This window comes from Musa acuminata, chromosome BXJ1-10 (assembly GCF_036884655.1).
Source record: "Musa acuminata AAA Group cultivar baxijiao chromosome BXJ1-10, Cavendish_Baxijiao_AAA, whole genome shotgun sequence".
Lineage (NCBI taxonomy): Eukaryota > Viridiplantae > Streptophyta > Magnoliopsida > Zingiberales > Musaceae > Musa > Musa acuminata.
This window is the reverse complement of record NC_088336.1, coordinates 31803187-31830664: the sequence shown is the minus strand read 5'-3', so window position 1 is coordinate 31830664 and position 27478 is coordinate 31803187. Positions and strand designations below refer to the sequence as shown.

The 27478-nt window shown below is 38.2% G+C and overlaps 2 protein-coding genes and 2 long non-coding RNA genes across 5 annotated transcripts; 3 read left to right on the top strand and 1 right to left on the bottom strand.

The window, feature by feature from the left end:
- Positions 1 to 76: 76 nt before the first annotated feature.
- On the bottom strand, positions 77 to 15767 carry LOC103969257 (uncharacterized). Its single transcript, XR_010480864.1, has 7 exons — positions 15509 to 15767; positions 15332 to 15422; positions 15176 to 15242; positions 13311 to 13384; positions 1726 to 1923; positions 816 to 930; positions 77 to 519 (listed from the first exon to the last, which is right to left on the bottom strand). It is a non-coding gene; the product is annotated as an uncharacterized LOC103969257 (long non-coding RNA).
- LOC135596217 (uncharacterized) lies at positions 764 to 2005 on the top strand. Its single transcript, XR_010480865.1, has 2 exons — positions 764 to 874; positions 1737 to 2005. It is a non-coding gene; the product is annotated as an uncharacterized LOC135596217 (long non-coding RNA).
- A 226-nt stretch (positions 15768 to 15993) lies between the features above and the next one.
- On the top strand, positions 15994 to 20146 carry LOC103969256 (uncharacterized). Its single transcript, XM_009382746.3, has 4 exons — positions 15994 to 16455; positions 17139 to 17400; positions 18237 to 18414; positions 19454 to 20146. The coding sequence occupies exons 1-4, from the start codon at positions 16071 to 16073 to the stop codon at positions 19850 to 19852; spliced, it is 1224 nt and encodes a 407-aa protein (XP_009381021.2). The 5' UTR covers positions 15994 to 16070; the 3' UTR covers positions 19853 to 20146.
- A 2910-nt stretch (positions 20147 to 23056) lies between these two features.
- LOC135585503 (probable WRKY transcription factor 31) lies at positions 23057 to 25500 on the top strand. Of its 2 annotated transcripts, none has more exons than XM_065088216.1 (6): positions 23057 to 23582; positions 23665 to 23763; positions 23844 to 24008; positions 24077 to 24418; positions 24514 to 24627; positions 24719 to 25500. In XM_065088216.1, the coding sequence occupies exons 1-6, from the start codon at positions 23283 to 23285 to the stop codon at positions 25394 to 25396; spliced, it is 1698 nt and encodes a 565-aa protein (XP_064944288.1). In that variant the 5' UTR covers positions 23057 to 23282; the 3' UTR covers positions 25397 to 25500. The 2 variants fall into 2 exon arrangements, with proteins under 2 accessions (XP_064944288.1, XP_064944287.1); XM_065088215.1 differs by having other exon boundaries at positions 23149 to 23582; positions 24056 to 24418.
- Positions 25501 to 27478: the final 1978 nt, after the last annotated feature.

The window sequence follows — 27478 nt, the reverse complement described above, 5'->3', positions numbered from 1 at the left end:
ATTATTATTTTTAATAATAATAATAATAATATTATTATTATGTGTTGTGTTGTTTGCTGTTAATATGCTTAAAAATATTTTTTAAATTCATGGTTTCTAAAATAGGTGTTAAGCTATAAAAATGTAACTGTTGCACATAAAAATGAAACAGTTGACAAAAATTAATTATGCAGTCAAGGCAGAACAACCGGGTAGCTTCCTCGAATTTCCCTGAAGGCTCAATTAAATCTTTTTTATGTCAGATGTGCTCAATTAAAACACAAACTTTTTAAACTCCTGGCGACCACACTTGTAAAAAAATCTTTTGTACTCCAAAACATTTAAACCCTTCTAGGAGAAAGTTAACGAAGTAGTATTTTCTTACAAAAGCAAAAAAAAAAAAAAAAAATGACAACTTGAAATTAATTGAATGCATGTAATATTCCTTTATAGATGGCAAAACTCACCGATTTTAAGAATCACCAATCTCCACCGCTTTGTAGATGGCATCCGGACAGAATTGTGCTTCTACGACAATTTCTGTAACATGATATATTGATATTAAACTTTAACAAAATGTATCTTGCAATCATGTTAAGGTGAAGAATGAATGAGAGACATTCTTCTTAATTGGTCCATTGAATTCTTGGGCGTTTCCACCATGCCTTGGTACCAGAAAATTATGAATGTTTTAATTGCACCATAAAATATGGAGATGGGCGTCCGCTACCATTAATGCATCATAAATTATGGAGATGGAGCATCCGTTACCAAATCATATTTATCAATGGGTGATGAAGCTCTCTATATAATTTGGTGAACAGGAACCTTCTAACCTTCTTTATCATGGGGGCGAAGATCGCGTGTGTTATCCTTCTCCTCATCCTTTTTACAGGTAAGCTCGAACATGTATGCCTTTTCTTCTCTAATTTGCTCTCATTAGCACATCAACTTTGACAAATAAAAAATCATAAAATTTCGACAAGTCAGGTATTATAGATTTTGATTGAACCATATTTTATGGAAAAAGTGGGGTCAAAATAGAGTTCTTATTTCAATATGATTTTCTTTTCTTGAATTGTTATTAAGAGGGCATTTGATATGATGGTCTAAACAAAAGTCTTTAGTTCATGCTAAATAAATATCTAAACAACCATACTCTTTGAGGTATTCATGGGTTGGTTAATCATGTTGGTAATTTTAATTAATTCTCAATAGTCCATACCAAGCCATAGTAAAAGATTAAACCAACTCATCATCAATATGCATTGGGTAAGAAAAAAAAAAGGTACAATTTTTGTGTAAAGGTTCTTTGGCTTCAACCAACCTACCTTTTTTTTTTTTTTTTCTCTTGAGATTTGGCTTCATCAGATCAAGGTGCAAAAATAAGAATAGAATTGCTTTTTCTCCTAGATTTTTCCTACCACATCAAACTCCACAAAAAGTGATTCTAATTCATGGTTTCTAAAATAGGTGCGATATATATCTGGGTGTCTTAACGAGAGGACAGAATTCAGCATAAGATTAACAACACGTGATAGTATTACCTCATGCTATTTATCAACAATATAAAAACTCATGTTTGATTACATATAATATCTAGATAAAAATGTTATTGTCACCTAACTTAAACAACTCATGTGACAGTATTACCTCATGCTATTATCAACAATATAAAAACTTCTGTTTGATAGAATATAATATCTATAGATGAAAACGTAACGGTCGCCTTACTTATGCATTTACCTTTGCAACAGCTGATGTTGTGGTTGAGGCACAACAACCCGATCGTATCTGCAAAGTTGTCTTAGACAGCCCATGTACCGATTCAAATTGTGCGGAGGGATGCACTAGAACTTATACTGGAGACGGTGTTTGTGATAATAATCGATGCATATGTTCCTTTCAATGTCCGTTGTGACTCTAGACACTTTGTTTCATGTCCTTCCAATGCCAGAAGTGTTATCAATAAATAAAAAGCCTATCAACTCAGAGATTCCTGGGGATCTCATCTTTTATACTTCAATGCGAGAAGTATTATCAATAAAAAACATAAATATACAATATGAATTGATGCTATTCAACTCATGAACACCTGCCACATCAATATGAATTTAGAATTCTAGACAACTAAAAACTTGAAACGAATGCATGTCTTATGCCTCTAATAGTCAATGGGCAAAACAAGAAGCAAACAGGTAGATGAGAGAAAGAAAAACCTTGATCCAATTTGTAAAAAGCATATTATGAAAGAACAACTCATAATTTTACCTGACAACACTAATGAGATCTTCAGATGGGCATTTTAGAACTTCAGCATTTATAACTGTGCCAAAGTCATCGACCAACAACCTTTATTTCTTGAGTAATAAATAAAAACCAACTCATTATGTATACATATATAGAAGAATTGCATATATATATATATATATGAATCAAGTAATTTAAACCTTAAGATTCAAATAAATCAAGTAATTGATTGAAGAAATATATCTGGTTCTACCACGAGAGAAGAAAAAGAGACTCCACAGGAAATGGACCAAGGTCCTCGATCCTATGTATCTGTATATCAATTTGATATATTTGTTAGACCCAATTCTAAAATTGATCTCATGACATAATATACTAATACACCGTATGCCATGGTGCATCAATATAGTGATGGTCGTAGTCTGATCGCCATGAATCACACGTGTCTAAGGTGGCTCCTGAGGCAAGTACGATTATGACATGTATTAGTGCGGAGTATGAAAAATGTCAAAACTTCTACTTTTGCTATTGATTTGTTGTTTTGTATCAAAAGATCGAACAACGTACAATTGCTCGGTGAAGCATGACCATCACCATATTGTTGTTGGCCAAAAGATTCTCCATGATACGACGATTATGAATATGATAAGTTTCGCTTTGTATCTGCATAGTGTAAGTTATGTCGCATCTGCTCAAAATCATCCACTAACTTCCTCTCCCCCTTTCATGTATAAACTTAATCAATACCTCATCGAATTCCATGATTTAAATCTTAGACGACGTGTAAAATACTGTTTTGCGGTCCATGCATCAAGCATCGAACACAAACATCGGCATACCTAATCAATACCAGTTTCAATAATTTGACTCGATGTTGTCCGGCTCTTTTCGCCACATTCTAACCGAGAGGGATCTTCTTCTTAATCATCCCAAATTTAATCCAATCCATAAATCGTAGCCTTGTTGAATGTAGGAGAATGAAAATGTGAGAATGAGAGAGAGAGATGCGAATGAAAATGAGTTTTAAAGAGCTGAAGAGATTGAGAGAGTGATGAGTTAAAAGAGGGGGGAGGAAAGGGTTTAAAATCCCTTTCCTATAAATTGACCATTTTAAATAGGACGATCTCAGCCCTTGATCCGTAACGGTCAAAACTTGATTATTACTTATCGGCACAAGTTGGTAACGATCAGATTTCGACAAAGATGAATTTATTGATACGAATCTTTCCACATTCATCCACTAGATTCACTGTACCGACGTCGTATATATATATATATATATATATATATATATATATATATATATATATATATATGTATACATATACATATATATATAGATATGTATACATATACATACATATATAGATATGTATATATATACATATATATATAGATATATATGTATATATACATATATATACATATATATATGTATATACATATATATACATATATATATACATATATACAAGATATGCAATCTTGGTCTGTACCAGTGTATCGACATACAGTACGTACCAAGACATACCGATGTTACACAAGGGCATACTGATAGTACACCCAAAACCATCAAAAATAGCTCCAAAAATACTTGAAAAATAATAATAATAATTTAATTAGCGTTTTTAAGTTAGAAATAATATAAATTTAGTATAATTTTAGCAAAAATAATCTAAATTAGGAAAGAGTAGTGACATATCTTTTAGAGAGCTAAAAAGATTGAGTGATATGAGTTGAAAGATGAGGGAGGAAAGGGTTTAAAATCTCTTTCCTATGATTCAAATGGTCAATTTGACTGTTTGAAATAGGGCGATATAAGCCCTTATCCGCAACGGTCAAAATCCGACTATTACTGATTGGTACAAGTCGGTAACGGTCGAATTTCGACAAAGATGAATATATTGATACGAATCTTTCAAGATGCATTCACTATGGTTCACTGTACTGAAGTCGTGATATGTGTATATACATATATACATATACATATACATATATACATATATACATATATATATATACAAACATATATATATATATACATATACATATACATATATATATATATATACATATACATATACATATATATATATACATATACATATACATATATATATATATATATATATATATATATATATATATACATACATATATATATATATATATATAAATCTATTGATACGAATTTTTCTAGATACATCAACTAGGTTCATTGTACCGAAGTCATATATATATACATATATAAATATAAATATAAATAAATAAATATACATATATATATATATACATACATATATATATATATACATACATATATATATATATATACATACATATATATACATATATATAAAGATAAATCTATTGATACGAATCTTTCTAGATGCATCCACTAGGTTCAGTGTACTGAAGTCATATATAAATATAAATATGTAAATGTATATATATATATATATATATATATATATATATATATATATGTATTTAGAAATATTTATATGTATTTGTATATGTATATATATGTATATGTTTATGTATATGTATATGTATGTGTATATATATGTATACGTATATATAAATACATAAACATATACATATATATACATATACAAATACATATATATACATATACAAATATATACAAATATATATATATATACAAATATATATATATATACAAATATGCATATTATGAAAGAACAACTCATAATTTTACCTAACAACACTAATGAGATCTTCAGATGGGCATTTTAGAACTTCAGCATTTATAACTGTGCCAAAGTCATCGACCAACAACCTTTATTTCTTGAGCAATAAATAAAAACCAACTCATTATGTATACATATATAGAAGAATTACATATATATATATATGAATCAAGTAATTTAAACCTTAAGATTCAAATAAATCAAGTAATCGATTGAAGAAATATATCTGGTTCTACCACAAGAGAAGAAAATGAGACTCCACAGGAAATGGACCAAGGTCTTCGATCGTATGTATTTGTATATCAATTTGATATATTTGTTAGACCCAATCCTAAAATTGATCTCACGACATAGTATACTAATACACCGTATGTCATTGGTGCATCAATATAGTGATGGTCGTAGTCTGATCGCCATGAATCACACGTGTCTGAGGTGGCTCCTGAGGCAAGTACGATTATGACATGTATTAGTGCGGAGTATGAAGAATGTCAAAACTTCTACTTTTGCTATTGATTTGTTGTTTTGTATCATAAGATCGAACAACGTACAATTGCTCGGTGAAGCATGACCATCACCATACTGTTGTTGGTCAAAAGATTCTCCATGATACGACGATTATGAATATAATAAGTTTCGCTTTGTGTCTGCATAGTGTAAGTTCTGTCGCATCTGCTCAAAATCATCCACTGTCTTCCTCTCCCCCTTCCATGTATAAACTTAATCAATATCTTGTCGAATTCGATGATTTAAATCTTTGACGGCATGTAAAATATTGTTTTGCGGTCCATGCACCACCCTCAAATTATGTAGATTAGACTATCGACTCCCCGTGGTCGTCGCCATCATTGGTTAAGACACTACTGCCCACGTCGCTGCTATATCTCTGGACTGAGCTGGTTGTTAAATATAATTAAGAAGGTGTTTCGTCACTCGACTCGATTCTTTCCAACGGTGCGATTGATGCTACTGCCTTCCCCTTTACCTTTGTCGTTGCATGTCGGGGGAACGATTGTGACAGTTGGGTGTCTCTAATTTCTAGAGTAATTTGACTCGATGTTGTCCGGCTCTTTTCGCCACATTCTAACCGAGAGGGATCTTCTTCTTAATCATCCCAAATTTAATCCAATCCATAAATCGTAGCCTTGTTGAGTGTAGGAGAATGAAAATGTGAGAATGAGAGAGAGATGTGAGTAAAAATGAGTTTTAGAGAGCTGAAGAGATTGAGAGAGTGATATGAGTTAAAAGAGGGGGGAGGAAAGGGTTTAAAATCCCTTTCCTATAAATTGACCGTTTGAAATAAGACGATCTCAGCCCTTATTCGTAACAGTCGAAACTTGTCTATTACTTATCGACACAAGTTGGTAACGATCAGATTTCGACAAAGATGAATTTATTGATACAAATCTTTTCACATGCATCCACTAGGTTCACTGTACCGAAGTCGTATATATATATGCATATATATACATACATATATGGATATGTATATACATACATATATGTATATGTATGTATATACATATATATATATTAATATATACAACATATGCAATCTTGGACTGTACTAGTGTATCGACATACGGTACGTACCAAGACGTATCGATGTTACACAAGGACAAACCGACAGTATACCCAAAACCATCAAAAATAGCTCCAAAAATAGTTAATAATAATAATAACAATTTAATTAGGATTTTTAAGTTGAAAATAATATAAATTTAGTATAATTTTAGCAAAAATAATCTAAATTAGAAAAGAGTAGTGACATATCTTTTAGAGAGCTAAAGAGATTGAGTAATATGAGTTGAAAGAGGAGGGAGGAAAGGGTTTAAAATCTCTTTCCTATGATTCAAATGGTCAATTTGACTGTTTGAAATAGGACGATATCAGCCCATCTCCGCAACGGTCAAAATCCGACTATTATTGATTGGTACAAGTCGGTAACGGTCGGATTTCGACAAAGATGAATCTATTGATACGAATCTTTCAACATGCATCCACTATGGTTCATTGTACCGAAGTCATGATATGTATATATATATATAAAGACTTTCGACAAAGATGAATCTATTGATACGAATCTTTCAACATGCATCCACTATGGTTCATTGTACCGAAGTCATGATATGTATATATATATATATAAAGACACATAAATATATACAACCACACACACACACACACACACACACACACATACATATATATATATATATATATATATATATATATATATATATATATATATATTTCTATTGATATGAATCTATCTAGATGCATCAACTAGGTTCATTGTACCGAAGTCATATATATATATACACACGCACATATATATATATATATATATATATATATATATATATATATATATATATATATAAAGATAAATCAATTGATACGAATCTTTCTAGATGCATCCACTAGGTTCACTGTACTGAAGTCATATATACATATACATATGTGTATATATATATATATATATACATATACATATATATATATATATATATATATATATATCAAGTAATCGATTGAAGAAATATATATGGTTCTACCACAAGAGAAGAAAAAGAGACTCCATAGGAAATGGACCAAGGTCCTCGATCCTATATATCTGTATATCAATTTGATATGTTTGTTAGACCCAATCCTAAAATTGATCTCACAACATAATATATTAATACACCGTATGCCATTGGTGCATCAATATAGTGATAGTCGTAGTCTGATCATCATGAATCACACGTGTCTGAGGTGGCTCCAGAGGCAAGTACGATTATGACATGTATTAGTGCGAAGTATGAAGAATGTCAAAACTTCTACTTTTGCTATTGATTTGTTGTTTTGTATCATAAGATCGAACAACGTACAATTTCTCGGTGAAGCGTGACCATCACCATACTGTTGTCGGCCAAAAGATTCTCCATGATACAAAGATTATGAATATGATAAGTTTCGCTTTGTGTCTGCATAGTGTAAGTTCTGTCGCATCTGCTCAAAATCATCCACTGCCTTCCTCTCCCCCTTCCATGTATAAACTTAATCAATACCTCATCGAATTCCATGATTTAAATCTTAGACGAAGGGTAAAATATTGTTTTGCGGTCCATGCACCACCCTAAAATTATGTAGATTAGACTATCGACTCCCCAAGGTCGTCGCCATCATTGGTTAAGACACTACTGCCCACGTCGCTGCCATATCTCTGGACTGAGCTAGTTGTTAAATATAATTGAGAAGGTGTTTCGTCACTCGACTCGATTTTTTCTAACGATGCGATTGATGCTACCGCCTTCCCCTTTACCTTTGTCGTTGCATGTCGAGGGAACAATTGTGACAGTTGGGTGTCTCTAATTTCTCGAGCAATTTGACTCGATGTTGTCCGGCTCTTTTCGCCACATTCTAACCGAGAGGGATCTTCTTCTTAATCATCCCAAATTTAATCCAATCCATAAATCGTAGCCTTGTTGAGTGTAGGAGAATGAAAATATGAGAATGAGAGAGAGATGCGAATGAAAATGAGTTTCAAAGAGTTGAAGAGATTGAGAGAGTGATATGAGTTAAAAGAGGGGGGAGGAAAGGGTTTAAAATCTCTTTCCTATAAATTGATCGTTTCAAATAGGACGATCTCAGCCCTTGATCCGTAACGGTCGAAACTCGATTATTACTTATCGGCACAAGTTGGTAACGATCAGATTTCGACAAAGATAAATTTATTGATACGAATCGTTCCACGTGCATCCACTAGGTTCACTGTACCGATGTCGTATATATATATATATGTATAAATATACATACATATATGGATATGTATAAATATACATACATATATGGATATGTATATATATACATATATAGATATATATGTATATATATTTATATATATACATATATATATGTATATACATATATATACATATATACAACATATGCAATCTTGGTCTGTACCAATGTATCGACATACGATACGTACCAAGACGTACCGATGTTACACAAGGGCATACCGACAGTACACCTAAAAACATCAAAAATAGCTCCAAAAATACTTGAAAAATAATATTAATAATTTGATTAGCGTTTTTAAGTTAGAAATAATATAAATTTAGTATAATTTTAGCAAAAAATAATCTAAATTAGGAAAGAGTAGTGACATATCTTTTAGAGAGCTAAAGAGATTGAGTAATATGAGTTGAAAGATAGGGAGGAAAGGGTTTAAAATCTCTTTCCTATGATTCAAATGGTCAATTTGATTGTTTGAAATAGGGCGATATCAGCCCTTATCCGCAACGGTCAAAATCCGACTATTACTGATTGGTATAAATCGGTAACGGTCGGATTTCGACAAAGATGAATCTATTGATATGAATCTTTCAAGATGCATCCACTATGGTTCACTGTACCGAAGTAGTGATATATATATATATATATATATACGAATCTTTCTAGATGCATCAACTAGGTTCATTGTACCGAAGTCATATATACATATACATATATAAATATATATATATGCATATATATAAAGATAAATCTATTGATACGAATCTTTCTAGATGCATCCATTAGGTTCACTGTACTGAAGTCATATATACATATACATATGTATATGTATGTGTATATATAAGTATACATATATATAAATACATATACATATACATATATATATATATATATACATATACAAATACATATAAATATTTATAAATATATATATATATATGCACGTACATACATATATACATATACATATACATATATATATATAAAAGGTTTACAATCTCAGTCTGTCCCAGTGTACCGACCAACCATCAATAAGGTACGTACTAAGGTGTACCGATGGTACGTAAGGGCATAACAATAGTACACCCAAAAACCATCAAAAAATATCTCCAAAAATACCTGAAAAATATAAAAAAAAATTAGATTAGGGTGTTCATCATTAGAAATAAATATAATTTTAGTATAATTTTTGTAAAAATAATCTAAATTAGGAAAGATTAGTGGCCTGTCTTTTATAGGTTTTGAGAAATAGCTTTATGATATGTTCTGGACCACCCTTTTATTAATACTAAATTATTTACAAAAAAATAATTTAATTTTTTATTTTTTTTTAATAACTTAAACTTTAAGATTCAAATGAATCAAGTAATCGATCGATGAATATATTTGATTCTACCACAAAGAAACAACAACGAGACTCCACGAGCAGTGGATCGAGGTTCTCGATCCTATGTAACTGTATATCAATTTGATATGTTTATCGGACCCAATCCTGAAATTGATCCCACGACATAATATACTGATACACCGTATGTCATTGGTGCATCAATGTAGTGATGGTCGTAGTCTGATCGTCATGAATCACACGTGTCTGAGGTGGCTCCTAAGACAAGTACGATTATGACATGTATTAGTGCGGAGCATGAAGAATGCCAAAACTTATACTTTTGCCATTGATCTGTTGTTCTGTATCATAAGATCGATCATTGTACTACTACTTGGATAAGTATGACCAACTATCACCGTATTGTTGTTGGGCATAAGATTCTCCATGATACGACGGTTGTGAATACGTTGAGCTTCGTTTTGTGTCTACGTGGTGTAGGTTTTGTTGCATCTGCTTAAAATCATCCACTACCTTCCTTTCCCGTATATAAACTTGACCAATACCTCATCGAGTTCCATGATATGAATCTTAGGTAGCATGTGTAAAATACTACTTCTCGATCCATGCACCACCCTCAAATTATGGAGATAGGACCATCGACTCCCCAACGTCGTCGCCATCATCGGTTAAGGCACTACTGTTCACGTCGTTGTCATTTCTCTAGAATGAGCAGGTTGTTAAATGCGATTTAGAAGGTGTTTCGTCGCTCGACTCGATTCTTTCTAACGGTGCAATTGATGCTACTGCCTTCCACTTTGCCTTTGCCTTTGCATGTTGGGCGGATGATTATGACAGTTTGGTGTCTCTAGTTCCTCGAGCAATTTGACTTGATTTTGTCCAGCCCCTTCCGCCATATTCTAACCGAGAATCTTCCTCTTAATCCTTTTAAATTTGATTCAATCCATAAATTGTAGCCTTGTTGAGTTTAAGATAGTGAAAATATGAGAATGAGAGAAAGATGCGAGTGAAAATGAGTTTTAGAGAGCTAAAGAGATTGAGAGAGTGATATGAGTTAAAGAGAGGGAAGAAAAGGGTTTAAAATCTCTTTACTATGATTCAAACGATCAATTTGACCATTTGAAATAGAGCGATCTCAACCCTTGATTTGTAATGGATGAAATCTCATTGCTACCGATCGATATAGGTTGGTAACGATTGGATTTCGATTGTTACTACCTGGTACATATCTCGTATCGCCCGATATGGGGTCATGTTATAGTACCGCCCAATACAAGATAGTATGCATATCGATCCCCTATTGAACTGGTACATATCGCCCATACCGGGTCGGTATGACGAACCATGCATAGGTATATATACATATATATATATACATTGTAGTTTGTTTAATTGATCCATAGAATTCTTGGGTGTTTCCATGATTTGATACCTGAAAATTATAAATGTTTTAGTTGTATAGTGTTGATAAACCCCCTTAATGTGCTAGAAAATATGGCATCCACTACCAAATCTTATTTTTAAAGGGGGGTGAATTCAATTGATACGAGTGATGAAGCTCCTCTATATAAACTTCACATTGTAGTCACCGTCAAATGTATAATTTAGTGAACAGGAACCTTCTAACCTTCTTTATCATGGGGGCGAAGATCGCGTGTGTTATCCTTCTCCTCGTCCTTTTTGCAGGTAAGCTTGAACATGCATGTTTTTTCTTCTCCAATTTGCTCTCATTAGCACGTCAACTTTGACAAATAAAAAATCATAAAATTCCGACAAGTCAGGTATTGTAGATTTTGATTGAACCATATTTTATGAGAAAAGTGGGGTCAAAATCAAGGTTTGTCGTACCGAAGCGTACCGCCCGTACCGAGCGGTACATACCGGTCCGACAAGTTACCGGTACGCGGACCGCCCGATACCGCTACAGTGCTACAGTACTATATTGTAGCACTGCTACAATATAAAAAAATTAAAAAATTATTCGGTACACTAGGGTGTACCGCTCGGTACGCCCTGATGTACCGCCCAGTACACCGGTACCGTACCGAGACTGGGTCGAAATGCCGGTACAGTACGGTACAACGAACCTTGGTCAAAATAAAGTTCTTATTTTAATATGATTTTCTTTTCTTGAATTGTTATTAAGAGGGCATTTGATATGATGGTCTAAACAAAAGTCTTTAGTTCATGCTAAATAAATATCTAAACAACCATACTCTTTGAGGTATTCATGGGTTGGTTAATCATGTTGGTAATTTTAATTAATTCTCAATAGTCCATACCAAGTCATAGTAAAAGATTAAACCAACTCATCATCAATATGCATTGGGTAAGAAAAAAAAAAGTACAATTTTTTTGTACAGGTTCTTTGGCTTCAACAAACCTACTTTTTTCTCTTAAAATTTAGCTTCATCAAATCTAGGTGCAAAAATAAGAATAAAATTGCTTGTTCTCCTAGCTTTTTCCTACCACATCAAGCTCCACAAAACTTATTCTAATTCATGGTTTCTAAAATAGGTGCCATCTATATTTGGGTGTCTTAACGGGATGACTGAATTCAGCATAAAATATCATTCATCCTAAGATTAACAACACGTGATAGTATTACCTCACGCTATTATCAACTATATAACAACTTCTGTATGATTGCATATAATATCTAGATAAAAATGCAACTGTTGCCAAACTTAATCATATATTTACTTTTGTAACAGCTGATGTCGTGGTCGAGGCACAACAACTCAATGGTTTCTGCAAAGTTGACTTAGGAGGCTCATGTGATCGTGAAATTTGTGAAGAGGGATGCGATAGGGCTCATAAAGGAGATGGTGTTTGTGGTAGTAATAATCATTGCATATGTACCTATCCATGTCCGCTGTGACTCTAGACACTTTGTGCCATGTCCTTCCATTGCCAGAAGTGTTATCAATAAAAAAAGCCTACCAACTCAGAAACACTCGAGGATCAGGCTTTAACATCTTTTGCACTTCCAACGCAAGATGTGTTATCAATATAAAAACATAAATTTACTATGTGAATTGTTGCTTTTCATCTCATGAACACCTGTCACATTAATATAAATTTAGAGTTCTAGACAACTAAAAACTTGAAATGAATGCATGCCTTATTCCTTTAGTAGGCCATTGGCATAATAAGAAGCAAACAGGTAGATGAGCTAGAGAAAAAACTTGATCAATCTTGTAGAAAGCATATTATTAAAGAAGAACTCATAATTTTACCTGACAGCACTAGTGAGATCTTCCAATGGGCGTTTTAGAGCTTCAGCACTTACAACTGTACCAAAGTCATCGATCTGCAACCATTATTTCTTGAGCAATAAATAAAAGCCAACCATACTATCACGGACAAAATTCTAAACATGATATTTGATGTAATGCTTATGTATGTCTATGTCTTTTGGTTTGTTCATGCTTTGCACAGCATGTAGAGGGACGGTCGAAGGCTTAACAGCCCCATTTTAGTTGGGTTTGGTAGTCGTTTTAGGCTTGTAAATAAAGGTTGTGTATGTGGACACTTGTGAGAGATATTCGGTCTGTAGTAGACCATTTTGACCCTTTGTTGTGCAATCGTTCAGAACTTGTAAAGTCTGTTTGTAATTTGCATTGGCTATGAAGTGTTTTCTGAAATGTTTGCTTGTGGATCCCAAGTAAGGCGCTTTCTCTAACCTGTTTTCTCTTTTGTAGGTCCTAAGGGACCATAGGAGGTTTCGGGGAGGCTAACCTTTGCGGACGGACACGCAAGTGTGCCACACGACTTAGACAAAACCAGCTAAGTCTGTGACAACACGTAAGTTCATTATGTATACATACAAGATACGATTGTGACTAATATGAAAAAATTGCATATATACACAAACATTTTGAATATATGAAATTACATATTTTATTATTAAAAAATAAAGTTTACATATTTGTTTTCAAGGATTTTAATTTCGCCCGGACTAGTCCAGGTGTGAGTTGAGACTCAAATAACCCCATATCGGACAATTCAATATCTGGGCCAGTCCTTGTGAACTTGTTCCCCCCCTCTGTGTTGTAGCCCACCCATTGCCTGTCGAGTCACTTAGGATAGTTCTCCTTTCCTTTTGCATTTTCTCCATATGCTCTTTCTCCACCTCCTCCCTCCCTCCTCCTTCCCCCTTCTTATTTTGCTTCCTTCTACTTCCTCTTAATTCTTCTTCCTTCCTCTCCCTCGACAAGAACAATGGTCCCAAGGTACATGCCGACATACCATGTGTTAGTACATCAGCATGGACCAGACCCGTGTCTATCCGGTCATCAATTGGCCCCCCAAAACATAATTTCTTGATCATATCAGTTTCAGCTTATTAGATGATTTTATAATTTATCTTGATCAAGTACAACATCAATCATGTTATCTGGATGAAATCATAAACCTTAATGAAAATTATTAATAAATAAGAAAAGAAGAAGAGAAGAATATAGCATGAGATCTCCCTCTATCGTAACCCCGAATATAAGCCAGTAAGGAGAGAGAAAGAATTTAACAAGAGATATCCCTCCCTCCCTTGTAAATCCTAATGTAAACTAACTGGAGAACAAGAAAAAAAAGGAGAGAAGAATGCAACAAGATGTTTCCCTTATGTGTGCAGGTAGGAAATGGAACTAACGAATGAACAAAACAAAAGATCAGTGTGGTTAACCTACAATGCTAAAGGCTCTCGCAATTAAGGAAGCTTGGAATAGTGTTAGAAACTGAGGAAACAGAGAGCATAGTAGGATAAAGTTGTTTCCGCTAAATGTTCAATGACATTATTTCATCTTGTAGATAGCTGTTAAAGATCGTCTGCAAACTCAATATAGATTCTTGATCAAAGTAGTCCAGCTTCAATCTCCAAAGGGTTTAACCAAACCAAACAAGAACTCGATTCTAATCATATCCACAGTAGAGGGAAAGGTGGTACCATATGCTACTCAAGTTAGGACGATGAGTGAATGTTTTCAAGCATAATTGTCCATCATTAGCAAACTGGAGATCCCAAATAACCCAAGAATAACACAGCTACTAGCTAAAGAAGTCCTCAAAGGTAAGGATGAGAAGCGAATTATTTAGAGTTAACAACCTGGGATTCATCATGGCATTCGAAGCATCAAAATCCCAAACTCAGTGCCTGCTCCGCGTGTAAGACTCTGGGCATTCAATCACAAAAGACTCAGCATGGGGAAAGATCATCTACACGCAATAACTCATCCAAACATTACCCATTGATGGCACTGACCTTCCATGGGGCAAAGACGACCCACGAGTTGCAGCGTACACAACCGCCTTCATATACCCGGTTCCCAGCCCACCGTCGCGCCCTCCCTGACCTGCGAATCCAACCGGGCGCCATCAAGAAACCAAGATCCGCAACCTTTCGAGAGAAATCTAAACCATCTGAGCGGAAAAGACTCACAATCTGCGCACCGGGGGTCCCCAGGAACGCCGATTCTTGACTTCCCACGCCGCACCCTCTGCGCGAGTCCTGACGATCGATCCCGCAACGAAGATCGTCATCGTCGTCGCCTCCACCTGATTCGAGAAGGCAACAATTCGACCCCGAATGAGGAAGGAGATCTTGAGAGCTCCAGAAGCATAGGAAGACGGTTCGATGGAGGAGGTGGACATTGTTGGGGTTAAGCCAGGCATGAGTCGAGAGAAATAAGAGGGAGAGAATGTCGAACGGCGATCTTGCTTTTTATGTGTTATATATATATATATATATAGAGTGACTTGTGGAATTTGGGATGTGAGGGATTGCCGTATATATGTCATAAATCAAAAGTCTAGGGGCTATTTTGTGAACTTATTAAATCAGATTTTATATATTGGTCCCTAACTAATTCTTTTTTTTTGCATAGAAGTCCCTCTTAGATAAGAATTAAGATGTAGGGTTCTTCTGGTCCAGGGTTTATCGTTCGCTTCTTCCTAAAGAATCCGACTCTCTTCGACTTCGCCTTGCCTCGCCCGCAAGATCGATGGCGGAAACCCTAGATGTCGAGACCCCACCGATCGGAGAAACCTCGGCCTCCTTGCCCGGCCTCGTTTCTGACACCCAAAATGTTGAACATGCGAGTGATTTCGAGCCAGGAGACAACTCTCTTGAGTTGGAGGAGAAGGCCCCTGATGCAGCGGTAGAGAAGGGGGAAGATAGAAGAGAGTTAACCAGGACTCGCTATTCGAGGAAGGAGATGGAGGCGATGAGGTCTACGGGCGTCAGAGAGCAGCGGCGGTGGTGGGAGGAGGTGTACGAGGGGCTGGGCGAGGTCGTCGCTCGAGATTACGATGGGCTTCGCGCGGATACCACTCGGAAGCAGAAGCGCAGGGGAAAGAACAAAAAAGCAAAGGCCTCCCCTGTTGTCTGTATGTTCTTTCTTCCTAAGAATTTCAAAAAATCATGCTTTTTCTACTCTCTTACCTAAAGACTCTTTAATGATTTTTGATTGATTTCAGTCTTTCATGTGAATTCGAAACATACAAAAATCAAACAGCGGTTACATTAAAGAGGATTATCGCATCGTACTCTCTTTATCTGTTTACTTAGTGTTAGTGTCCCACTAGATGGCTCTGGTTTGTGTGACTGTGCCTTAAATGAGATGTCGATAGGTGCTTTAAAAAACAATGAAAAATGGAACAAAGTTCATGTATTGATCACAGTTTTCATGAAGCTAGCCTGATCGCAGAAGACTATTTCTGATATACAACAACAAAAATCCGTAATCCACCAACTATTTGGATACATACCTATTGAATATCCCTGGTAAATATAGGAGTCGTTGAGATGCTGATAGGAAAATCTCCCTATTAAATTTAAGAGCAGTCATCCTACCTCTCCTGAGCCAATGATCCTAATTGGCTCACCTTCTCAATTATGATTTTGTTATTGGGCATGTAGAATGGGATTGAGGCAGTGCTTGTTATTGTTATAATTTTTATAGTTACTACATCAGCTTAAAAACTCCTATTGCATAAAGTTCTTGTTGTTAACTTGGTTGATGCTTGTCCGAGAAACATGAATATAAAATACATACTTCCTACCATTTCAGGTGAAGAATTTTCTGTAAATGCTTCTGAAAGTTTGGATCTGTTGGATTTCTCTGAGATTGCTTGCGATGATGCTGATGTTGGTAGTCAGAATGGCCAATCTGTAGAAGAATGGTGCTGTGACAATGAATGCATAAACAATGAAGATGACAGCAGTGACGATGAGCCTGACAGTATTCAGAGGCCTGCCTTTCTTGTTGAAGGTGAACCTGATTTTGATTCTGGTCCACCATTAGATGGGATAGAGTACCTTAGACGGGTCAGGTAACTTATTTAACACCCTCCTGACAGTTTCCCATATATGTATTTGGTATGGACATATGCATTATCAAATACATGCATGAACTTCCATCTTTCCTACTTGTAAATCATTGAGTTTTTTCTTCTACAACTGGGATTAGATCTTTTATAGCAAATTCTGGTGGCTCATGATTTAACTACTAAAGTTTTCTTGTATGGAGAATGGAAATGCTTGTCAATTATTGTAGTTATTTTCCGTCAATTACTTTTTTTGCTGCATTTTGTGTAGAAATACACAAGTTCCCTTTTTTTTTTTTTTTACTGTTCATGACTTAAAGTGATGAGGCATGAAAGGAAAGCTTATCTGCCTGTTCATGTACATATTTTATTTTCAGCCTCTGTTAGTAATGTTTCTAGTTTCTTTCTCGTGGATTCCTACGCTTTCCCAAGTGACTATTGGTTTCTTTCTACACAATTTACCTTTCTTTTAGGTGAACTCACAACTTTATGCTGTTTAATTGGCGAGGTAATGATGTTCTGTAGTTTGCCTGTACAGAAAGGATAACTTCTCTCCAATAAGGAACTTATAAATATATTGAAAAAGAAATTCACTAGCATTATTAGTCGTATTATTATTCTTAAGGTGCGAGAGAAATAAATGTCAGTCACCAACCTATTGTTTCTGTCCATGAGGTCACTCTCTGAATTCTAAAAGATAAACTGATGCTTATCGATTTCTTCCGACTTAAGGGAATTTGATGCGGGCAACTCGTTATCTGGTGAATAAATATGAGGAGATAGTTGATATGATATTAAATAATAGTACAAATATCTTGCTAACCTGGTAAAGCGCCTTACAGGTGGGAAGCTGCTCAAATTCCAAAAGTGAAAGTGGCGAAGCTCAAAGTGAGTAAACGAAGCAGTGAACAAACACCTTATATGCCTAAAATACCAGAGTTTGAGAAGTGCCCTTGTAACTTGTTTCCATCTAAACTTTGGGAAGATGCTTTCCTTGCTGAATATTCAGAGATAAGACAGGTATTTATCTCGCCCATTATTATTTGTTGAATTAGTACTAATAATGCCAAAGCATGTGATGTGCTTTGGTGTCATTGATTAACTTCAGAGTGGATCATTGTTGCTTATCCATGTTGGCAAATGCTAACCCAGTGAATTAATGAAAGCTCCTCTCAAACATTTTCTTCTGAACTACTAGCAAATTTTCAACAATCAGTAAGCAATTTTTGATTCAGCATCTGCTATGTAATATATTCTTGATCTTCCATTGCTATTCATACAACAAGTGCTCTCTATGTGATTATTTTTCTGACAGATGTATCCGCCGGATATTGTCAGTACTGCAATCTAACAATGTGATCTTCCATTGTTTTTCAGTAAGCTGCTGGCATATTATCAACTGATCATGTTATCAGAGTACAGACAGTTGAATTTTTTTTTTCTTTGCGTATGTTAACATTCTCCAACTACGATGTGAGTGGATCACATGACATTTTCATGAAGACTGCAATTTGATTATTGGATCACCTAAGAAATGGTATATAAGAGGATATATGCTATCATTTTCTCAGTTGTGTGGCAAACTCAAGCTCGGAAATCTATCCAAGCAAGCTAAAAAGTAGAAGTAATGCTGTCAATATATAAACATCTTACATAAATAGCATGAACCAGTAGAAAACTTACAAAGCTGAAAGAGTGACTGTGACTGAAGTTATGACCATGCAAAGTTTCTGAGGGACTCCCACCAATACGGAATTTAGGAGGGTCAATATACATAGTTTTATTTCTACGAGCAGTGAAGCCTCTTTCATGGCTTGAACTTTAATTGCCGGATTATGAAGGAACCCGGGCTCATCTTAATAGGTTATATATTATTAAAACTAAGTAAATTAGAATATAAGATACAGAACTAGTGGTTTGATTCATATTTAATGGCATTAGATTAACTGGTAAAGTGCTTATTTGTCTTTTTTGAAAGAAATAGTTTTTCTCCTTTTTTTGTACTTCACATTATTTCATGAGCTTTCTGCTAATTATTTTTTGCCATTGACTGTATCAGACTTTCTCAGAGCTGGAAGATTCTTGTGACCAACTTTTCTCGACAAGTCACGATAAAAATGCTTGCAAAGACCCTGACCATACACACAAGCCAGAGAGTTTTCCAACGATGTCGTTCTTATGCCGCATGGATGCTGTTTCCCGAGCATCAACACTGAGGAACTACATAAGCATGTTTGAGAGTGCAGATGTACTGTCACGGGATGACTGCTTATGGTTGTTTGCGCTCTCAGTAGTAGTGGACACACCACTTGATGCAGATATGTGTTCTTCTATGAGGTGCTTGCTGCGTAAGTGCTTGAGTCTTCTTGCTAGAAAATCCGAGCCTGATGATGAGGTTGCTATGCTAAACATACTCGTCGCAATCACTGGCAAATACTTTGGGCAGTCTGAGAACTAGACACAGAGAATAAGATATTTACAGAGAGAGGATGAAGAAGAAGCTAACACTGTCAAAAAATAAGAGTGAGATCGAATACTTGGTTTAAAGAAATCATAAGTTCACTTTTTAGTACACTATTCTATCTGCAGAAGTATAATCCTGCTAGAATTTTGCATCTCTCTGTGTAGTATGTAGCACTTTTTTGGTGTGAAGCCGCTTCTGCACCTGTAAGGGAAAATTGTTATTTTCCCTCGAAACAACATATTTTGTGTTCAGTTTTTATGTTGTACGTAATTGTGATTTTGATCGTAATGCTGTTGTTTGGGTTGACAAGTCAGGCATACCGCGATGACTGCCTGTGGACGATAAATATAGGGCTCGAACTGATGCTTGTGGCACTCTGGACGTTTGACTTCAATTGTTTCAAGGAAACAAGTGCTTAAGACCATATTATTAGATGCATAAGCTATGGCAAAATAATGATTCCTCAGCTCTATGATTGATTAAGTTGATCATTAATCTTTTCTTCCGTTATAGACAAATAATAAAAATCTATTTTAGCTGCCATTGGGTGATCAATCAACTCTTACGTTTACCTGATTACCAATACCAACAAGAACGTGAAATCAACATATCATGGTATGAACTCTTATGGATTTATGTACTTCTTTTATTGGCACCAATTAGTAGAGCGGCAGAAAGCCACCATTATGTATACATCCCGCGGCTACCCCTCGGGACATCGACGAGCTCGTTCATAGCCTTCACCTGCATCTCCACCGCCGCCTCCTCCAACAGGCTCTGCGCCGGCAGATTCCGGCACCCGGGCACCAACTAGCCAAGCGCCCGTAGCCGCTCTCTCACCCTGTTCCCCCTCGGCGGCGGACCCTACCACCGGCCTTCAGAAAGAGCTTGCCGCCTCGGCGGCCGAGCAGGATGGATGGCGCGGCTCCAGCGGGACTGGCCGCGGGCGGTGAGGGCGAGAGCGGAGTCGGCCGCTCCTTGACGGCGCGGGGGCCCGACGCCCTCCGGCTGGCTCGGGCGGAGCGAATGGCCTCAAGCAGGCGGCGGCGGTAGGCCCGCTCTCGGACGCCGGTTCGCCACTGGTTCTTCGAACGCGAGGGCTTCGTCCGAGCGGCGAAGCCGGCGGTGATGGTGCTGCTGATCATTGTACGATGATGGTGGCAACAAGATATGTGGAGATGGACTTCATTAATGAAGCAAGCGACGAGGTTTGGACATGCATTTGTTAAAGTAACGCAGTGTTCGTCTCTTTAATTTCGAGGATGTGTATTTAAATTATGATTTGTGTGTTGCCAACTCTAAATTGCTACTTAATATAAACAATTTTAGATGGCATTAATCAATGTTGCTATATATATATATACATATATATATACATGTATATACATATATACATACATATATATATTTATATACATACATATATATATATATATATATATACATATATCAACCGCGCTGATGTTATTGATGTGGCTGAAAGATAGCCCTGCATTCATTGTTTCTTTATAATTGATTTGATATGAGATATCACAACTATGATGTTGCCATGTCAACTAGGTATTTGGTTTGGTCAAGCTAAATTGATTTCAACTAATTACAATAAGTCTTCTGTTTCTTCAGGTTTTCTTTGTCTGAACTGAACTGACCTGTTTCTGGACACCATTCGAGCTCCATCAGTTTGCAGCAGCACACTTACAAAGAACTGTTCCCGGTTTTCTTCATGTTTTGTTGGTGTACTTCCAAGTGTATTGTGGGAAGCCAAAGCATTGGATCGCCATCAGCTAAGATTCATCAGCTGGTAGCTCAAGTCTCGAGTCTGAAAACGAAACTGATAGCAGGAACACACAGTTCAAATGTTCGTCATGGATCCGTGCAATCTTTCACAGTCTGGCCTTTCGACCTTCGTCCACCAGCCTATCTACTTTTGACACCGCTTGAGACTGCCGTCAAAGCACTCGGGTTCAGATTAATCAGGCCGCAGTTGACTGTACCGTAAACAACAGCAACACTAAGGCGTTTCACGGTCACGACAAGGCACTGACGACGGCAAGAAAAAGATGAGAGGGCCTCCCTTTCCAAAGACGAAAAGAAATAAAGAAGAGAGTTGGTGTGACAGTATGCTTCTTCGTTTTCTCGGGAGCCTTGTGGTAGGTTCATTGTTGTTTTCTGCTCAAGCGTAGGCCAAATCTCCAAGCACGAGAACACGGTATCGTCGAATGGGATCAGCCCATGGTTCTTATTATAATCCTACGGCATGGCCCCTGGATTTGCTTGCAGGAAGAGACTTTGACGCGAGAGAACGTGGGAGCAAGAAGAAGAATACCACATCGAGAAAGAGAGTGAGAGAGAGACGGGAGTTCAAGCGATTGATGGAATATTCTGGTCCTCGTTCTTATCGAACTCTATTACTCCAAACTTCCAATTAACTGATGCCAAGTCCAATCTACTGTAAATGACAGAACATAAAGAGTACTCGAGAGTGAGAACAAGCAGGCATGGCTTCGGTCGCTTCTGCATTCATCGTTAATGCCAGAGGTTGACGGTGAGGTCACTTCAAAGCGGAGCTTAGCTGTTGAGGGAGGCCTTTTTCTACGCCATGGACTATCGGTCGGTTGGCAGTGTGCGCGCCCACGTTGTGGCATCATATCTCAGTCAATGCAGCTTCTGGCCCTCGTGTTATCCGCCCCGCTTTCCCACCATATCTTCTCCGAAGCTTCTTGCGGATGCGACCGCATGCAGCATCTCCCCTTTATTCTATGCCAGAAATCACCCGTCCTCGTTCTTGCCACACGGAAGGAACTCGGTGCTCATTGACTGCAGAATAAGGACTTCTCTCGAGCTTCTCTTTCCTCTCGGTCATGTCCAATATTAAGTGCTGCTGGGACAAGAGACGTGCCTTCTTCGTCTTCTTGCATGCACACTGTAACCACAGATGACGGCAGTAGCGATGTGCATGGCGTCATCTGAGGAGTTGGAACAGGGGAACTCGAGTTTCCTGTTTCGACCGTTGTATGGGATCCTCGCCCGTGCGTGGTGAGCGAAGTGCATTGGTGCTGACGAGTTCTTCCGCACGGAATCCGCCGGCCCAATCGGAGGCGGTAGTGACTTTTTGGGGATATCATTGTGAACCGGTCAGATCACCCCCTTTGACTCCACCAACCCTAAATCCTTCTCTCTCTCTCTCTCTCTCAACTCCACTTCTCCACCTGTTACCGCCTGACGCACTATCTTATGTCAGCCTCTTACCCACAACCAAGTCTTCTCCCTTCTCTCCCTCTCTCGCTCTCTACCTCCCTCTATATTCGCCTTCTGCGGCTTACCTGTTAAAAGCCTTCGCGACTTCACGCTTCCAATTCTTTTCTTCTTCTTCATCTTCTTCCGATCTTGATCACACGAGCTGCTACAGGTTTCTATAAGATACATGGACAAAGGTGGTACTACCGGAGTAGGACTCACCTTGAACACCTCTGGTTCTTTCTTTGTTCCGTCTACCTTGGACCACCGCGGAGGCGGTCTCGGGCGCCACCGGTCCATGGGCTCCGACGTCAATCACCTTTGCAGCAGCAGCGGCGGCAGCGAGTTTACTGACATGACTCGCGTTGCCGTGAACGAGATGGATTTCTTCTCGGAGGAAAGGAAGAAGGCCGTCAGCAAAGTGGAGAATGATCTCGATCTCATGCTCCCTAGTTCTTGCGTCAAGAAGGAAGATCTCACCATCCATGTTAGTATTTATTATTGGTATCATGTATGTCTTTCTGTCCAAATACGTGCGTCCAAATATGTCTTTCTGTCCAAACTTGTAGACCGGATTAAACCTTCTCACGGCCAACGCCGGCAATGATGAATCGACGGTAGACAACAAGTTGTCGCCGACTAAGGACCATAAAGAAAGCAAGACTGAGGTCCGAACAAAATGATCTCCCTGAATTTTGCTTATTTTACCCTTGTCGTTTGATTGAACTAATTAAGTTGCTTGATTCAGTTGGCAGCCATGGAATCCGAGCTAGCGCGCGTGAAGGAAGAGAACCAGAAGCTGCAGGAGATGGTGGAGCAAGCGACCACCAACTATAACGCCCTGCAGAAGCACCTCGTCGCACTGATGCGGCAGCAACACCAATCCAACAGACACCCGCCGCGAGATCACGAGGTGAGATAAGATCACTCCAGTTGCTGAAAGTAGAATCCCAATCAAAGGATTCCTTCGTGACCCTTCAGGTCGCCGATGAAAATGTCAAAGCCACGAATCAGGAACATGGAGGAGTTCTCGTGCCACGGCAGTTCATGGATCTCGGTGCTGCTGTGGAAGCCGATGAGCCATCTCACTCTTCGACCGCAAGCCAAGATCGACCTCCGGGATCGACGGACCACCGGCTACACGGCGGCAGCAACAAGAAGGAGATTGCTCCACCTGATCACGGGAGTTCTTTCAGGGAAGAGAAGCCAGATCACCCCAATAAAGCACCCAAGTTAACGCCTGCCGGGGTCACCGAGCAAGCTCAGGAAGCCATCATGAGGAAAGCCCGTGTATCTGTCCGAGCACGGTCCGAAGCACCCATGGTAAGTAAGACTACCACTGACCTGCAGCTACTACGAATTCCCATCCACATGAACAGTTCTTGATTGCTCATAGCGAGTATTCACTGTGTCTTTAGATCACTGATGGATGTCAATGGAGGAAGTATGGACAGAAGATGGCGAAAGGGAACCCGTGCCCCCGGGCTTACTATAGATGCACCATGGCCTCCGGGTGCCCAGTCCGCAAGCAGGTAATGCACATCCAGTGCAATTAGAGCTCACCAAAGATGATTGATGTAGGTAAGCGTTCGGCTGATGATCCATTGTTTTGCCCACCAATAGGTGCAGAGGTGCGCCGAGGATCGCTCGATCCTGATAACGACGTACGAGGGCACTCACAACCACCCGCTCCCGCCGGCGGCCATGGCGATGGCATCGACCACTTCGGCCGCGGCATCGATGCTCCTATCGGGCTCCATGTCGAGCCCCGAGGGGCTGATGAATCCCAACTTCCTGGCCAGAACGATGCTGCCTTACTCGTCGAGCATGGCGACCATATCGGCCTCGGCGCCGTTCCCGACCGTGACATTGGATCTCACCCACTCCCCAAACGCCGCACAGTTGCAGAGGCCACCTACCCAGTTCCAAGTCCCCTTCCCCGGCGCTGCCGCAGGCTTCCTTGCGCCGCCTCAGCCGGCGTCTTTGCCGCCACAGATCTTCGGGCAGGCGCTATACGACCCGTCAAAATTCTCGAGTCTCCAGTCAGCGCTTCCACCCTCTTCCCTGACCGACACGGTAAGCGCTGCTACGGCGGCCATAACAGCAGACCCCAACTTCACGGCGGCGCTTGCTGCGGCCATATCGTCGATCATCGGTGGCAATCATCAGGCTGCAAGTCACAACGACGACACCAAGAGTAGCGCAAACAAAACTACGAGCGACGGCAACGACGACGACAAGACCAACAACAGCAAAGACGACGCCAGCAATTCAGCCAGTCCCAATTTTCCGGCGGCCTGATACTGCCACTCGATCATACATATCTCATCTTCTTAATTTCACTTTTTTTTTCTTGTTTTACGGAGAAAAATCAACATCATACATGTTAATTATTTTTTGGACAAGCGTATATGTCTGCCTCTAGCTTTTCCCCATAGTGCATCAAGACAAAGCAGAAGGGAGGGAACGGCATGTCCAACGAAGGTCTCATGTCATCTTCTCTCTCTTCATCCCCACCCGATCCTCTGGGTTTCGTCGTCAAGTGGGTTGCCTCTTGTCTGTGGGTGTTCCACACGTCGCTGGAAGGTCAGAGATTGCGACCATGCACATGAAGCATGTGCTGGACCGTGATAAGAAGCAGGGAAGACGAGACAGCTAAGTAGAACGGGACCAGACGAAAGCAACAGTAGTATTCTTTTAATGCTTCATTTCGTTGACGTGAAGAACGAAAACTCATCTACAATATTTACATGTGGCAAAGACATCAATAGCGAGTTCAAGATGAATTGAAGGGGAGAATAATAAACGGGTATACCGAGGCAAAGTAGTAGAATACAAGATGGAGTGGGATACGATGGAAAGGATTCGGGTTGACGATGGGTACGTGTAGGAAATGAAATGAGTTCTTCGAAATGGAGATCACGACGACTTCGCTTTCAGATTTGACCATAGAAAACGATGGCGTTCCTGCACACTTTGTCCGGCATGAGATGTGGCATTAAATTGGAAGAGATACATTAAAGGAGATGATAAGATGAACATGGCCGAGCTTGACGAGTCCACGTACGGGAATCCCCCCTATATAGTGACCTTTTTATATATTATGAGTGAAGCATGACATAATTATTAGGAGGATATGCAAGCGGATGATGAAATTAGTGATCTTACTTTAAGAGAAATTATGTGTTCTTGTAATATGTATTTCTCTTTTTAATATAATCTTTAAGCTTTAAGCATGAAACTTGCTAGCCAATCAGTCTTTTATCCGGGCCTCGGCAGCAAGCTAAGCTTGTAGCATCAGTTTGCCAATTGATTTTTTTTATTGTTTTAACAAATAATAAGCAATAAAGATGAAATTTGATCTCAAAATTTAGTTAAATTTTTTTTATCAATTAGGCCAATATATTTAAGTAGAAAAACTTATCAAATAAGATTTTAACTCTTTGATTTTTGAATTTTTAATGTGTTAGGTGAAAATGATATGACAGATGAGTGAGCACCTCATGTCGATGTACAATTTACATCCACGTTCGATGCCAATTTACATCCACAAGGGGTCAAGCCTATGAACATGTGACAGATAGCCCTAGCAATACTTGCGTGGTCGAACTCATGGGCACACAAGGGTCGAGTCGAATGTCATGTGTTCGACTGATCGAGGATCCGAGCCACCCAACCAATGCAATCAAGCATTAAGGGCATCGGACGTGTCAAACACGAGGCTACTTCTTCACTCGAGTCGTTAGTCATTCAACTTTCTCTATTAATAAGCCCGAGAGTAATTGTTACTAGAGTCGCTAATAAAAGAGACTCCTAGGTATATTTTCAGTAGATATTCAACTCTTACTTAGTCTGACTAGTCTAACCGCTTTAAGCCTAATACTAACTTGACTATCAAAAGGGTCATAGTGGAGAACGCCCCCGATTTAACTTTATAGGAATTCGATCTTATCAAAAATGACCTAGAAAAAGATCATCTAAGAAGGATCATGGTTGGATCCAAATACTTATTCTAAGTCGGACAATCATAATTTGACTTATTATATTAGCATTAGAAGGAGGACCCAAGATGTCTCGGGGAAACTTTATAGGACTATCCAAACAAAATGAAGAGGTCGATAACCATAAGAGTATCAACGTCGAACCCTTCTGCCTCCATTCTCCCCCGGCCAGTAGGGGTCACCCCCTCCACTTTTTAGCTAACTAACCCTTCTTTATTTCATTGGCTATTCCAAGACCTGACGATCGACCCCCAAATGACTCAATCTATGACTCCAACAATAACAATCTCTATAGAAACCTTTCATAACCTAACTTAATAAATCATTTTTAATGAGAGTCTCTCAATCTATAGCCTTATATTTCACACAACTGACCTAGTTA